Source organism: Sus scrofa, chromosome 13, assembly GCF_054392235.1.
Source record: "Sus scrofa isolate SSC_HxYL_T2T_F1_AM1 chromosome 13, Sscrofa_HxYL_maternal_Yorkshire_Landrace_v2.0, whole genome shotgun sequence".
NCBI lineage: Eukaryota > Metazoa > Chordata > Mammalia > Artiodactyla > Suidae > Sus > Sus scrofa.
This window is the reverse complement of record NC_139395.1, coordinates 90,402,292-90,418,895: the sequence shown is the minus strand read 5'-3', so window position 1 is coordinate 90,418,895 and position 16,604 is coordinate 90,402,292. Positions and strand designations below refer to the sequence as shown.

General features: G+C 37.4%; 1 protein-coding gene across 50 annotated transcripts in view; it reads right to left on the bottom strand.

Annotated features, from left to right (window-relative positions):
* CEP63 (centrosomal protein 63) overlaps window positions 1-16,604 on the bottom strand; it is a 100,818-nt gene that overhangs the window by 22,472 nt on the left and 61,742 nt on the right. For 27 of the 50 annotated variants that reach the window (XR_014823932.1, XR_002337692.2, XR_014823933.1 and 24 more), the window contains 3 exons: window positions 10,928-11,161; window positions 10,514-10,653; window positions 9,155-9,292 (listed from right to left, as the gene is read on the bottom strand). Coding sequence is in view for 43 of the 50 variants with exons in the window: in XM_084989737.1 (XP_084845863.1) it covers window positions 9,155-9,292; window positions 10,514-10,653; window positions 10,928-11,161 (512 nt within the window). In the remaining 7 variants the exon portion in view is untranslated. Of the gene's footprint in view, window positions 1-1,779; window positions 1,846-9,154; window positions 9,293-10,513; window positions 10,654-10,927; window positions 11,162-16,604 lie in introns of all 50 variants that reach the window. The other 23 variants (XR_014823930.1, XM_084989718.1, XM_084989706.1 and 20 more) reach the window with 2 other exon arrangements.

The following is a 16,604-nucleotide window of genomic DNA, read 5'->3' as shown; positions in this document are numbered from 1 at the left end:
GACACCAACATCAAATGCTATCACTTACACTGGAATCTAAAAAAAGGACACAATGAACTTCTTTGCAGAACAGATACCGACTCATAGACTTTGAAAAACTTAGGGTTTCCAAATGAGATAACAGGTTGGGGGGTCAGGGGATGCACTGAGGGTGTGAGATGGAAATGCTATAAAATCTAGTTGTGATGATTGTTGTACAACTATAAATGTAATAACATTCATTGAGTAATTTTAAAAAATCAAAGAAATATCCTATATATCACCCCCAACCCCAAATCAAAACTTGTTTCTAATTTCCTTATCACTGGAGGCAGCTAAATCCAATTCACACTTCTGGAAACACTTTTGATTTCTGTGTTTACCTATATTCTTTCTCTTTGTTTAAAATGTAACTGGTTACAAAATCCTAAAGATTCTAGCAATTTAGATAATTTTTTCTCTCTAGTTGTACAGAAGGTACCATTATAATCTCAATTTTCATCCTACTTAATTACAATTCCATCCTACACACAGCTGCCAAGATCATCTTCTTTAAAGAATTTCCAACTTGTCACCTGCCTTAAGAATCAGTCCCTCGTCAGGGATTGATGGCTCCTCATGGGTATCATACCTCTCTTATCTTTGCTGCTCCTAACTACTAATAAAGTCTTTTCCCCCTTTAAATTGCTAGGCTTTACGGTCTGCCATGTGCTGTTTGCTAAGCTTGCTCCTTGTCTCTTCACACACCATCCTCTAGACCATACTACAGCTTCCTCTCCCTTCCCCTGGGAGGGGAAGCTGCAATGGACAGTCAACCCCCTTTAAAGAATCAGATCAGCATTTACCTGATAAAAACACCCCAACCCTCAGTGCCCTAATCACCTTAAAAACAGTTTCTTTTCAATTGTTAAAGCTTGACTGTAGGTATTTTCTAGAATTTTCACATTAAGTTGCTCGTAGGTCTTTTAATGTGCATATTATATTTGTCAAACTACAAATTCTAGGATGAAAATAATGTCTTTTACTTCTCACCTCCCTCTAACCTTGCCTGCCATCCCCTCAGGCCCTGCATCATCTGGATCCAGACTGTTCAATAAGTGCTTAATAACTATCCTGATTGTTTCACCCACATAGCCAACTTACCAGATAAGCTATCATTCGAAAACAACATATGTGTAATGCAACAACACAAAAACAATCATTCAACTTCCTCCAGTTCCTGTTTCAGGGAATATTTTGTTCAAACTGAACAACACAAATAAGATGTCTATAAGTGTTCTTTTTCTGATTGTCTTTTGATACAGAAAAATAGTTTTTAAAAAGTCATTGTTTTACTACTGAACACTTGTATTTGTGTTCATTTATTCCAATTTTAACTATTTCTAAAAATCCTAAAATGCTAACTTATTTGGTACATGGTATGTGACTACAATGTGTCAAACACTGAGGTAGAGAGAGAAGAAAAATCAGAGATCACCTTGTCCTATCTACAGATGGGAAAAACCGAGGCCTAAAGAGACCAAGCTGTCTCAGGTGACAACATAAGAGGCAGTGTCAGAAATTAGAGTCTTCAGAGACTGCTGAGAGCACAGTAAAAAAACAAAACAAAACAAACAAATATATATATATGTGGAGAGAGAGAGAGTGAGAAAGAGATACCACTAAAAAGTCAACCAATGGAAAATCTATGATTGAAAAAACATAAATAGGCCAGATGGGGGAGAAACAGTACATGGAGTTCACCTGCTCCCACAAACACACTAAAAAAAAAAATTCATCTACGTGTAGAATGATACTCACAGATCATCTACTGAAAGCTGGCAGAAGACCTCAGACTTCCAAAAAGGGAAGAAAACCTCCACATAACTGGATAGGACAAAAGGAAAAAACAGAGAGAGAGAAGAGAGAACAAATAATCAGGATGGGACCAGCACTTCTGGGAGGGACCTGTGAAACAGGAAAGGAATCTACATACTGGGAGGCCATCCGGTTGATGAGGGGAGCCTCAAAATCTCAGAGAAAAGCACAGCAGCTGGTCTGAGGAGAGCAGAGCCTCAGAGAGCTGCACAGATGAGACATTCAGGTGGGGGCAGGTGCCGATTTTCAGGCTTTGGAGGTCAGTCCCAGAAAGAGGACTAGGGTTAGCTGTGTGGAAACAGCCTGAGGAGGCTAGGGAGTGGTGTGCCACAGTGAGGGAAGAGAGAAGGCCTGGGCCCTCCAGAGAAGCAAGGCACTGTGCCTGGAGAGTGCGGGGTGGGGGATGGGGAGGCAGGACCATATAAGAACTTCCGTCTCTGTGCATGTGTGCAGGCTCTCAGGCAGCAGGGCATTTCTTGTGTGGGCCATGAAGGTGGGTGCTAGCTGCTGCAGCCATTCCAGACTCCAGAAGTGGGTGCAGCCACCACTGCCTGCCACCCTCACCACCTCAGGGACCCACATTGCTGAGGAGGGCCCTGCAACCAGGTGCCACCCATTGCCATCAGCTCTCTGGGGACATACGGCCTGCCACCACCACTGCTGCCAAGGGTCCTGCATTGAGGCACTACCCTTCAATCCTACTTCCCTGGGAACACACATCCCCTGCCTTTGCCAAGCTGAGGGTCCCATGACTAGGTGCCACCTCCACCTCCCTGAAGGATGCTGCTACTGTCAAGGACTGTGCAGCCTGCTGCTACCACCTCTCTGTGGGTCCAGGCACTGCCAAGGCCCAGTGACCAGGCACTGTCTGCAGGTGCCATCCACTGCCCCCACCTCTATGAAAGGGATAAGGGAAACATGCATGGGCCGTACACCCACACACCTTCTATGAAGGGGATAAGGGCCTGAACACACTGAAGAAAGAGACAGCAAGCATCCGAACCAAAAGTAGCCCTCACACCAAAAAAACAGTACAACCAGGGACACTCCTGCATATAAATAGACCTACAAGACTACAATGGATAATTGTTTCCCCTAAACTCACAGAATAAGAAAAATATAAGCAAAATGAGGAAGCACAGGAAACATTCCCAGTTAAAAGAACAGGAGAATTTCCCTGCTGGAGCAAACAACAAAACAGACCTCTTTAGTCTAGCAGACACCAAGTTCAAAAAGAAGGTAATGAAAGTACTGAAGGAGTTAAGAACAGCTACCAAAAGTAATGAAGATGACTGTAAAAAGGAAGTAGAAACTATATGGAGGAGTCAAGAAAAGTTAGAAAATTCATTTGCTGAAATGAAAGATGGGCTAAAGGCAATAAATTGCAGAATGAATAATGCAGAGGAATGAATAAGTGACTTGGAAGATAGATAGAAAAATCAGGACAGCAGACGGCCAAATGGAAAAAAATGAAACAATATAAGAAAACTATGGGATAATATAAACTGTACCAATCTACGCATAATAAGGATCCCAGAGGAGAAGAGAAAAGGGGATTGAAAACGTATTTGAAGAAATTATGGCTGAAAATTTCCCAAATCTAAAGAAGGAAACAGATATCCAGATATAGAAAGTACAGAGGGTTGCAAACAAGATAAGCCCAAACAGACCTACACCAAGACATATTAAAATAAAAACGGCAAAATTTCAGAGTTCCCGTCGTGGTGCAGCGGAAATGAATCCGACTAGGAACCATGAGGTTGAGGGTTCGATCCCTGGCCTTGCTCAGTGGGTTAAGGATCTGGCGTTGCTATGAGCTATGGTGTAGAGTTGCAGATGCAGCTTGGATCCAGCATTGGACCCCTAGCCTGAGCACCCCTAACCGATTCAACCCCTAACTTGGGAACCTCCATATGCCACAGGAGTGGCCCAAAAAGCAAGAAAAAAAAAAAAAGAAGAAGAAGAGGACACTACACTCATCAATATACATGCACCTAGTATAGGAACACTCAAATACATAAAACAAATATTGACAGACATAAACAGAAAAATTGATGGGAATACAATAACAGTACAAGACTTTAATACCCCACTCACATCAATGGACAGATCTTCTAGACAGAAAATCAATAAGGCAACAGAGATACTAAATGACACAATAGAACAGTTGAGTTAATTGATATTTTCAGGATATTTCATCCAATAAAACCAGAATACATACTCTTTTCAAGTGCAAATGGAACATTCTCTAGGGCTGACCACATACTAGGGAACAAAACTAACACCAACAAATTTAAGAGTATAGAAATTATTTCAAGCATCTTCTCTGACCACAATGGCATGGAACTAGAAATTGACTATAGGAAAAGAAATGAGAAAAAACTAATTATATGGAACCTAATCGAGATGCTACTAAAAAACCAATGGATCAAAGAAGAAACCAAAAAGAAAATTAAAAAAAAACCTTGAGACAAATGACAATGAAAATACAACAATATAAAATCTGTGGTATGCCACAAAAGCAATTCTTAGAGGGAAGTTCATAGCTATAAGTCCTTCCTCAAAAAAAAAAAAAAAAAAAAAAAAAACCAAGAAAAATCTCAAATCAACAACCTAACTTTCCACCTAAAAGATTTAGAAAAAGATTGCCAAAGGGGAGGGAATGGGATGGACTGGGAGTTTGGGGTTAATAGATGCAAACTACTGCATTTGGAGTGGAAAAGCAATGAGATCCTGCTATTGTATAGCACAGGGAACTATATCACTTGTGATGGAACATAGTGGAGGAAAACGTGAGAAAAAGAATATATATATATACACATACACATATATATTATGACTGGATCATTTTGCTGTACAGTAGATATTGATAGAACACTGTAAATCAACTATAATGGAAAAAATAAAAATCATATAAAACAGCATTAGAAAAAGAAGAACAAATAAAACCTAAAGTCAGCAGAAAGAAGGAAATAACATAATCAGAGAGAAAATAAATAAAATAGATTTTTTAAAAAGAGAGAGAAAAAATTCAATAAAACCATGAGCTGATAATTTGAAAGGGTAAACAAAACTGACAAACTTCTGGCCAGGCTCACCAAGAAGCAAAGAGAGAACCCAACTAAACCAAATAAGAAATGAAAAAGGAGAAATCTCAACTGATACTGCAGAAATACAAAAAACCATAAGAAAATACTATGAACAATTATATGCCAACAAATTTGACAATCTAGAAGAGATGGACAACTTTCTAGAAACATATAGCCCACAAAAAATCAAGATGAAATAGATAATTTGAACAGATTGTTCACTAGAAGTGAATTTGAATATATAATGTAAACAAAGGTCCAGGACCAGATGGCTTCCCAGGAGAATTCTATCAAACACACTAAGAACTTATACGGATCCTTCACAAAGACTGAAGTGGAGGGAATACTTCCAAAGACATTTTATAAAGCTATCACCCTAATACCAAAACCAGAAAAATATATCACCAAAAAAGTAAATTAATGACCAATCTTTGACAAATATAGTGTAAAAATTCTCAACAAAATATTCTCAAACTGAATCAAACAATACATAAAAAAGATCATACACCACAACCAAGTGAATTCACTCCAAATTCACATGGATGGTTCAACATACACAAATCAATCAATGTAATATACCACATTAACAAAAGAAAAGTCAAAAACCACAGATCATCTCAATCAATACAGAAAAAGCATCTGCAAAATTCAACATTCATTCATGATAAAAACTCTTACCACAGTGGGTATAAGAGAACATATCTCAACATAATGAAGGCCATTTATGACAAACCCAAAACCCATATGATACCCTCTCTCACCATTTTTATTCAACATAGTATTGAAGTCCTAGGAATAGCAATCAGAAAAGAGAAAGAAATAGGTATTGTAAGGGAAGAGGTAAAATTGTCACTATATGTAGTTGACATGATACTATATATAGAAAACCCTGAGTACGCAACAAAAAATACTTGATCTGATAAATTCAGCAAAGTTGCAAGGTACAAGACTAACATTCAGAAATCAGTAGCATTTCTGTGTACTAACAATGAAATATCAGAAAAGGAATGCAAAAAATAAATAAATAAATAAATAAAACCTATTAAAATCACACCAAAAAGAAACACAAAAACCTAGGAATAAACCTGACCCAGGAGGTAAAAGACGCTGAGAACTATAAAACATTAATAAAGGAAACTAAAGAGGATTCAAAAAAATGTAATGATATCCTATGCTCTTGGATTAGAAAATTAATATTGTTAAAATAGCCATACTACCCAAGGCAATCTACAGATGTAATCCAACCCCTATCAAATTACCAATGACATCTTTTTCACAGAACTAGAACAAATAATCTAAAATTTCACATGGAACCATAAAAGACCTAGAACTGCCAAAACAATCAAGGGGAAAAAAGCAAACAAATGAGACTGGAGGCATAACCCTCCCAGACTTCAGACAATACTGAAAAGCTACAGTAATCTAGACAGTGTGGTACTGGCACAAAAACAGACATATAGATCAATAGAATAGAATAGAGAACCCAGAAATAAACCCAGACACCTACAGTCGATTAATCTTCAACAAAGGAGGCAAAAACATAAATGAGGAAAAAGACAGTGTATTCAGCAAATGATGCGAGGAAAACTGGACAGCTGCATGTAAATCGATGAAACTAGAACACACCCTCACACCATGCACAAAAATAAACTCAAAATGGCTTAAAAACTTAAACATAAAATGACACCATAAAACTTCTACAAGAGAACATAAGCAAAACATTCTCTGACATCAACAGTAGAAATATTTTCTTAGGTCAGTCTCCCAAGGCAATAGAAATTAAAAACAAAAATAATACTAATGGGATCTAATCAAACTTACAAGTTTTTTTTTTTTTTTTTTTTTTTTGTCTTTTTGCCATTTCTTGGGCCGCTCCCACAGCTTATGGAGGTTCCCAGGCTAGGGGTCTAATCAGAGCTGTAGCTGCCAGCCTACACCACAGCCACAGCAACGCGGGATCTGAGCCACGTCTGCAATACACCACAGCTCACAGCAACGCTGGATCATTAACCCACTGAGCAAGGGCAGGGATCGAACCCACAACCTCATGGTTCCTAGTCGGATTTGTTAACCACTGCGCCATGACAGGAACTCCAAAACTTATTAAGTTTTGCACAGCAAAGAAAACCATAAGAAAATGAAAAGATAACCTACAGTATGAGAGAAAAGAGTTGCAAAATACACAAACAACTCATACAACTCAACAATGAAAAAACAAACAACCCAATCAAAAAATAGACAAAAGACCTAAATAGAAAATTCTTCAGAGAGGACATATGGATGGCCAATAGGCACATGGAAAGATGTTCAACACTGCTAATTATTAGAGAAATGCAAATCAAAATTACAATGAGTAACCACCTCACACTGGTGAGAATGGCCATCACTATTCAGCCCTCAAACAACAAATGCTAGAGAGGGTATGGAAAAAGGAACCCTCCTACACTGTTGGTGGGAATGTACATTGGTACAACCACTATGGAAAATTGTATGGAGGTTCCTCAGAAAATGAAATACAGAATTAACATATGAGCCAGCAATTCCACTCTTGGGCATATATCTGGACAAAACTTTCATTCAAAAAGATACATGCACCCCTATATTCACTGCAGCACTATTTACAACAGCTAAGAAATGGAAACAATCTAAATGTTCATCAACAGATGATTGGATTAGGAAGATGTAGTATATAAACACAATGGAATATTACTTGGCCATAAAAAAGGACAAAATAATTTCATTTGTAGCAACATGGCTACAATTACAGATTATCACACTAAGTGGAGTAAGTCAGAAAGAGAAGGACAAATACCATATGACATCACTTATACACGGAATCTAAAATATGGCACAAATGAACCAATCTATAAAACAGAAATAGACTCTTGGGCATAGAGAACAGACTTGTGGTTGCCAAGGGAGAGAGGGGAAGCAGTGGGATAGACTGGGCATTTGGATTAGTAGATGCAAACTATTACATTTAGAATGGATAAACAATAAGGTCTTAATATATAGCACAGGGAACTATATCCAGTCTCTTGGGAAAGACCATGATGGAAAATAATATTAAAAAAAAAGAATGTATACACTTTGCTGTACAGCAGAAATTGGCACATTACAAATAAACTATAATTTTAAAATATAAATATTCATTCTAATGTCAATAAGAATGCTAAGCTTTAATTTATTTTATTCAATCTAAAGTGTGCACATATACCTCAATGATAACCAAGAATATCTTAAGTCTTCCAAGGTGAGGAAGAAATAAAGTAAAAACTCTGTGTATGCATGTACATTTAACATGAAAAAAAAATGCTTAACGACTTCCAAAATCAGAAATAAAAGATGTATTACTTAAAGGCAGTACAAAAAAATATAATAAAGATAAATCTAAAAGAGTGAAATGGAAATTTTGTAGCTGTTTGTTGCCTAAAGGCTAATGGTTTGTGTATTTTTGTCTTTTACATACAGAAAATATTAGTGTACAAAGGATTATGATTTACATTTAAAACAAAATATAAAACTCTTCCCAATCAAAAAATTTAGTGGTATGACCAAAAAAAGCTCACAAATAAGATAATACAAGTAAGCTGGGCATGGTATAGCAAAGTCAGGATTCAATTAACACCTAAGGAAATATTGCTTGCACTTCAGGACAAAAAGAAGGAGCACCACGTGTCGAGAGTGACACTGCCAAGAGCAACTAGAAGGCCTTCTGCACAGGAGAAATGTGAAGTACAGACAGTCAATACAAACAACCCTTTTGAAGAATTTGGCTTTGAAAGAGAGCAGAGAAATATGGAAGAAACTCAAAAGGAATATAGAATTAAAGGAGAATTTTCACTTTTTTCCCAAGATGGGGAATATTAAAATATATTTTATACCCCGGAAATGATTTAGCAGAGAGGAAGAACTTGATGACATAAAAGATTAAGGAAAAAACTACAGAAACAGTACACAAATGGAGTCTTAGGGGCACAGACACGTGCCTCCATTAATTCATCTACTCTGACAGATTTGGCAGTAGCAAGATTAGGAAATTCTCTTTTATGATGATGATGCTTAAAGGAGAGCTTTAATCTCAATGAAATAAGAAGTTAGGCCATTTGAGGATAGAAGAGAAAAAAACTTTTGTTTTCACTTGTTATATCAGCTTACTTTATCAATGTAATGGCCAAAAATCATTTTTAACAACGTGGATGTTTTTGAATTTGTATGTAATTATCTACCTGCCTTCCAGATGAGTCACCTCCGCTTGCAGAAGTTCTTCACTAGTGTGGGTAAAATCCAGCCGGGAGAGCACTTTCTCCAAGTCCCCCTGCCCTTGAGAGGGATACCCCCTTTCTTCCTGAGCCTCCTCCAGTGACCTATGGGAGGACCCAGGAGGACTGTTAAGGCCTTGTATCTTTACAAACAAAAACAACATTGAGCCAGTTCATATTTCCCAACTGTTTTGGTAAGGGAACTCTTCAGTTTGTTTCCTGCTTTATAATAATAAACACTGGGAGAGTAAAGAGGCAGAGAAGATTTTTCTTGAAAAAGTCAGCAACAGTTTACTCCTTTCTCACTTGGGATTTGGCCTGTTTTTTCAAGAGAAAAAGACAAAATGACAAAAACCATCTTTTTGACCCTTGACCCCTTCAGTCAAAGAAACTGAGGTTACGGAGAGTTCTGGTAACAACAGAAATGTGCACCAGATTCAAGCAAAAGGAGTAGAGCTTCTCCTTTTACTTTCCACACAAATCTCATAGCAACAATTCATAGATAGAAATAAAATTACTTTCACAAGTTTTTTTAAAGGGCTATCTTAATAACTGGCTTTTTTTTTTTTTTTTTTTTGTCTTTTTTTGCTATTTCTTGGGCCGCTCCCACGGCATATGGAAGTTCCCAGGCTAGGGGTCGAATCGGAGCTGTAGCCACCAGCCTACGCCAGAGCCGCAGCAACGCAGGATCCGTGCCGCGTCTGCAATCTACACCACAGCTCACGGCAACGCCGGATCGTTAACCCACTGAGCAAGGGCAGGGACCGAACCTGCAACCTCATGGTTCCTAGTCGGATTCGTTAACCACTGCGCCACGACGGGAACTCCATAACTGGCTTATTGATGATACTGATGATAAATAAGCAGCTACTAATCAAGACTAATTCTACCAAGGAAGGGATGCTTCCCAGGGGATATGGATTACAATTCCTTTCATATCTTTTCACTTTCACCAAGGGTACAGGTTGACACAGGGGTTTCTAACTTTCTAAACGTCAGATTCCTTGGTTAGGGACCCAAACTGGAGGCAGAAAAAAACTAACCACACGATATTTTCCAATACTATAAAAATTTAACTCAAAACTAAAACTAAAAACAAAAACCATAATAGAATCAAATACAAAATTATGAAAAGGCAATATTAAAAATGGCACTTAATGCTAAATCACTCTGTGGCTAAGATTAATAATTTAAGATCAAATAAGAGTTCCCTGGTGGCTCAGCAGGTTAAGAATCTGGTGTGGTCACTGCTGTGGCATGGGTTCAGTTCCTGGCCCCCAAATTTCCGCCATGCCATGGGTGAGGCCCAGAAAAGAGTAAATGTACCTCATGGTCTCTAATGTGTGTTGAGTGTCAGCTGCCTTTAATTTTGCTTGGAGCTTCTCCTTTTGTATTCTTGCTTCACGGATAAAATTTTCTTGAGTCTGAAGAGCAGCCTTCAATTCTCTCTTTTCTTCTTGTAGAACCTACAAAAAATACTCGGAAAAAAAGTCAGATGTTATTACAATTTTTCTGTACCACAGGAAGAGGAAGCCAGTGGGTCAGACTGTGAATTAATAAGGCTTAATATTAATAAGGCTTGTTATTTCGATCCTGTTATTAATATCAGTATCTGATTCATTGGTTAGAGCAGGGAAGAAACCACAGATTTTGGAACCTAGTCCTAGGTTAATTAGTTTCTCTTAAAACACTGAAACACACATTTCCTCAGTTATAGCATACCACAATTTAAAAACATACCTCTAGCAGTTTGTCAGATTCCCTCAATTTTTCTTCTTTTTGCCGCTGCTCTTGCATAATAGTCATATTGGTTCCAACCAAGTCATTGACCCTCATGGTGAGGCGCTCTATTTCCAACTCATTGGCACAGATAGTGTCGTTGGCCCGCTCCAGCTTACTGCTCAGGTGCTGGATTTCCGACTGGCTAGACAACTCTACAGACTCTAATTTTTGTTTCCGATTGGCAAGCTGAGCCTAGAAACACACAGATTAACAATTGGTAAAAAGTGACAAGATGTATAATCTATGAGTAAGGAAGACTAAAATGATGTAAACATGAGTTTTACTTTTATAAAAACATAAAGTATTAACTCATTAAAAATATATAACTCATTCATAATAGAAAATTTTTCATGATAAAAAACAGGAATAGAGAGAAACTTTCTCAGTTGATAAAGACTATCTACAGAAACCATACAGCTAACATTACATTTAATGGCGGTAAACTCAACACTTTCCCATTAAGATCAGATGCAAGGCAAGGATGTACCTTCACACCACTCCTTTTCAAGATCACAATGGATATCCCTGTTAATGTAATAAGGCAAGAAAAGGAAATAAAAGGTATATATATATAATGAAAGAAGACACAAAACCGTCTTTGTTCAAAGATAACATGATCACCTATGCAGAAAATCTGAAAAGAATCCACTAAAAAAAAAAAAAAATCCTGGAATTAATAAGCAATTGTAGCAAGATTTTAGGCTGCAAGTCAAATACATAAAAGTCAATCACTTTCCCATATATATATACCAACAATGAACATGTGGAATTTAAATTAAAAACGCACTGCTACTTACATTAACACCTAAAGAAATTAAATACTGTGGAGTTCCCATCGTGGCACAGCAGAAATGAATCCAACTAGGAACCATGAGGTTGCGGGTTCAATCCCTGGCCTTGCTCAGTGGGTTAAGGATCTGGCATTGCCATGAGCTGTGGTGTAGGTCACAGACATAGCTTGGACCTGGCACTGCTGTGGTGTAGGCCAGGGGCTACGGTTCCAATTGGACCCCTAGCCTGGGAACCTCTATATGCTGTAGGTGTGGCCCTAAAAAGACCAAAAAAATAAATAAATAAATAAAAATAAAGAAAGAAATTAAATACTTAAGAATAAATCTAATAAAATATGGGAGCTCCTTGATGGTCTAGTGGTTAGGACTTGATGATTTCACCACTGAGGCCCAGGTTTGATCTCTGGCCTGGGAGCTGTGATCCTTCATTAAGCCACTGTACACTGGGGCCAAAAAAAAAAAAAAAAAAATGTAGATTCCTGTGCTCCACCCCAGGAGATCTAAACTCAAAACCTGATGTGGGACCCAGGAATTCTCATATTTAAATCTAACAAAATACTTACAAGATCTATATGAGAAAAACCATAAAACTCTGATAAATGAAATCAAAGAATCACAAAGTAAATGAAGAGATATTCCATGTTTATGGAAAGGAAGACTTAATGCTATCAAGATTCAGTTCTTCCCATATTATTTATGGATTCAATACAATCCCAATCAAAATATCAGCAAGTTATTTTACAGATATTAACAAACTGTTTCTAAAGTTTATAGGAAGATTCAAAGACTCAGAATAGCCAATATAATACTGAAGAGAAGAAGAAAGTTGGATGAATAATGTCACCTAACTTCAAGATTTACCATAAAGCTACAGTGGTCAAGACAGTACAGTATTGGCAAAAGAGTAGAAAAATAGATTGATAGAACAGACCACATATCCAAAAAAAAAATATTGCAAAGTACAATTCCAAAGAATGTACTGCCTATGTTTTCTTCTAGGAGTTTTATGCTTTCAGGTTTCACACTTAAGTCTTTAATCCATTTTGAGTTTAATTTGTACATTGTATAAGAAAGTGGTCCAGTTTTCCCAACACCACTTTCAACAAGAGCCCAGGAATAGACTCCTAAAAATACAGTCAACGGACCTTTGAAAAGAGAGCAAAGGTAATACAATGCAGCAAAGATAATCTCTTCAACAAATGGTGCTGGAACAACTGGACATCTATGTGCAAAAAAATGAATCTAGACAAAGGCCTTAAACTTTCCACAAAAATTAACTATAAATGGATCACAGACTTAAATGTAATATGCAAAACTATAAAATTCTTAGAAGATAACAGAATACTTAGAAGACTTTGGATATAGTCACGCCTTTTGTGATACTTATACAACACCAAAGACAAGATCCCTGAAAGAAATAATTGATAAGCTGAAATTCATTAAAATTAAAAACTTTTGCTCTGTGAAACACAATGTCAAGGAGTTCCTATCGTGGCTCAGCGGTAACGAACCCAACTAGTATCCATGAGGATATGGGTTTGATCCCTAGCCCTGCTCAGTGGGTTAAGGATCCAGTGTTGCCGTGAGCTGTGGTGTAGGTCACATATCCAGCTCAGATCCTGCATTGCTGTGGCTGTGGTGTAGATCAACAGCTGCAGCTCCATTCGACCCCTAACCTGGGAACTTCCTTATGGTGCAGGTGCAGCCCTAAAAAGACTGAAAGAAAACAAATAGAAAGACAATGTCAAGAGAATGAAGACAAGCCACAGATTGGCAGAAAATATTTGCAAAAGACACACCTGATAAAAGGACTATTATATAAAATATAAAATGAATTCTTAAAATACAACTTTAAGAAAACAAATTGAAAAATTAAAAACAGATTTAAAAATTGACCAAATACAGGTGGCAAATAAATATTTTAAAAGATATCTACATCATATGTCATCAGAGAAATGTAAATAAAAAAAATTACATACTTATTAGAATGCCAAAATCTGGAATACTGATAATATCAGATGCTGTCAAGAATGTGGAGTAACAGAAACTCATAATACACTGCTGGTGGGAATGCAAAATGTTACAGCCATTTTGGAAGACGGCTTGGTGTTCTCTTTACAAAACTTAATATATTCTTACCATACAATCTAGCAATTATGCTTCTTAACATACACCCAGAAGAGTTGAAAATGTATGCCCAAACAAAAACATGTACATGGAGAATCTGTCTCTCTCTGCCTGACTTATTTCAATTAGCATAATACCTTCTATATTCATCCATGGTGTTGCAATGGCAAAATGTCATTCTTTTTGTAGCTGAGTAATATTCCATCATATATATATGTACCACATCTTCTTTATCCATCTATCAGTGGGCATTTAGGCTGCTTCTCTATCTTGGCTACTGTGAATAATGCCACAATAAACACAGAGGTGCATACATTTTTTTGAAGTAGTATTTTTGGAGTTTTTTGGGGGGTGTAATTGCTGGCTCATATGGCAGTTCTATTTTTAATTTTTGAGGAATCTCCATACAGTTTTCTAGAGTGGCTGCACCAACTGACCTTCCCACCAATAATGCATGAGGGTTTCCCTTTCTCTACATCATTGCTACCACTTGTTATTTGTTATCTTTTTGATAATGGCTATTCTGACAGGTGTGAGGTGGTATCTACTGAGGTATTGATTTGCATTTTGTGATGATTAGCTATGTTGAACAAAGTTTCTCCTGTCTGTTGGCAATCTGTATGTTTTCAAAAAAAAAAAAGGTCTATTCCAGTCCTCAGCCAATTTTTGAATCAGGTTGTTTTTTGATTTTGAGCTGCTCTTTGTATATTCTGATATAAATCCCTATCAAATATATCATTTACGAAAATGTTCTCTCATTCAGGCTGCCTTTTCATTTTGCTGACTTTGCTGACTTTCACAGTTTACTTTGCTGTGTGAAAGCTTTTTAGTTTGATGTAGTCCCACTTGTTCACTTTGCTTTTGTTTTCCTTGCCTGAGGGCACATATCCAAAAAAAATATATTGCAAAGTACAATTCCAAAGAATGTACTGCCTATGTTTTCTTCTAGGAGTTTTATGCTTTCAGGTTTCACATTTAAGTCTTTAATCCATTTTGAGTTTAATTTGTACATTGTATAAGAAAGTGGTCCAGTTTTCCCAACACCACTTTCAACAAATGGTAAATAAATTTGGTCTCTTCAACAGACTGCCCGTTCCCCATTATATATACTCGGCTCCCTTGTCATAAACTGACCATGTAAGTGTGGGTTTCTTTCTTTCTTTTATCTTTCGTCTTTTTAGGGCCGCATCTGCAGCATATGGAGGTTCCAAGGCTAGGGGTCTAATCGGAGCTGTAGCTGCTGGCCTATACCACAGCCACAGCAACACAGGATCTAAGCCACATCTGTGACTTACACCACAGCTCATGGCAATGCCAGATCCTTAACCCACTGAGCAAGGCCAGGGATCAAACCTGTGTCCTTGTAGATGCTAGTTAGGTTCGTTAACCACTGAGCCACGACGGAAACTCCAGTGTGGGTTTATTTCTGAGCTCTATTCTGTTCCATTGATCTATGTGTCTGTTTTTGTGCCAGTACCATACAGTTTTGATTACTCTAAGATTCGTAGTATAGCTTGAAATCAGGGACAGTGATACCTCCAGCTTTGTTCTTCTTTCTTAAAATTGCTTTAGCTATTGGGATTTTGTGTGTTGTGTTTGTGTGTGTGGTTCTATAGAAACTTAAAAAATAGACTTATTATTCCAGTTTTGTGAAAAATATCAATGGAATTTTGATAGATATTGCACTAAATATGTAAATTGCTTTGGGTAGTACAGATATTTTAATAGTATAAATTCTTCTAATCCATGAGCATGATATATCTTTCCATTTATTTATGTCATCTTCAATTCTTCCATCAGCATCTTAAGAGTTTTCAAAGTACAAGTGTTTCATGTCTTTGGTTAAACTTATTCCTAGGTGTTTTATTCTTTACGATGCAGTTGTAAATGGGATTGTAGTCTTTCTCTTTCTGATAGTTCATCATTAGTGTATAGAAAAGCAACAGATTTCTGTACATTGAGTCTGTATCCTGTAACTTCACTGAACTCATTAGGTTTTTCGGTGGAGTCTTTAGGGTTTTCTATTATATCATCTGTTTGTCATCTGCAAAAAGTGGCAATTTTATACCTTCCCTTCTAATATGCTGCGTTTCATCTCTTTTTCTTGTCTGACTGCAATGACTAGGACTATGAATACTATGCTGAATAAAAGTGCTAAGAGTGGGCATCCTTGTCTCCTCCAAGAGGAAAATCTTCCAAAATCTTTCAGTTTTTCAGAGTTGAGTATTAAAGCTAGCTGCGGGTCTGTCATATATGGCCTTTATTATACTGAAGTATGTTCCCTCTACACCTTTTTTGAAGTTCTTATTATAAGTGGATATTGAATTTTGTCCATTTTGACTGCTTTTTGAATGTTTTTGAGGGGGGTTGTTTTTAGGGCCACACCAATGGCATATGGAGGTTTCCAGGCTAGGGGTTGAATCAGAGCTATAGGCGCTGGCCTACACCATGGGCACAGCAACACCACATCTGAGCCGTGGCTGCAACCTACACCACAGCTCACAGCAACGATGGACACCTGTCCCACGAGCGAGACCAGGGATCGAACCTGTGTCCTCATGGATACTAATCAGATTTGTTCCTGCTGAGCCACGATGGGAACTCCTTGAATGCTTTTCTGAATTTTGTTTTTTTGTAAGATTTAATGTTCTATCAATTTCTGCTGTACAGCAGTGACCCAGTCATATATATACATATATATACACACACACGCACAT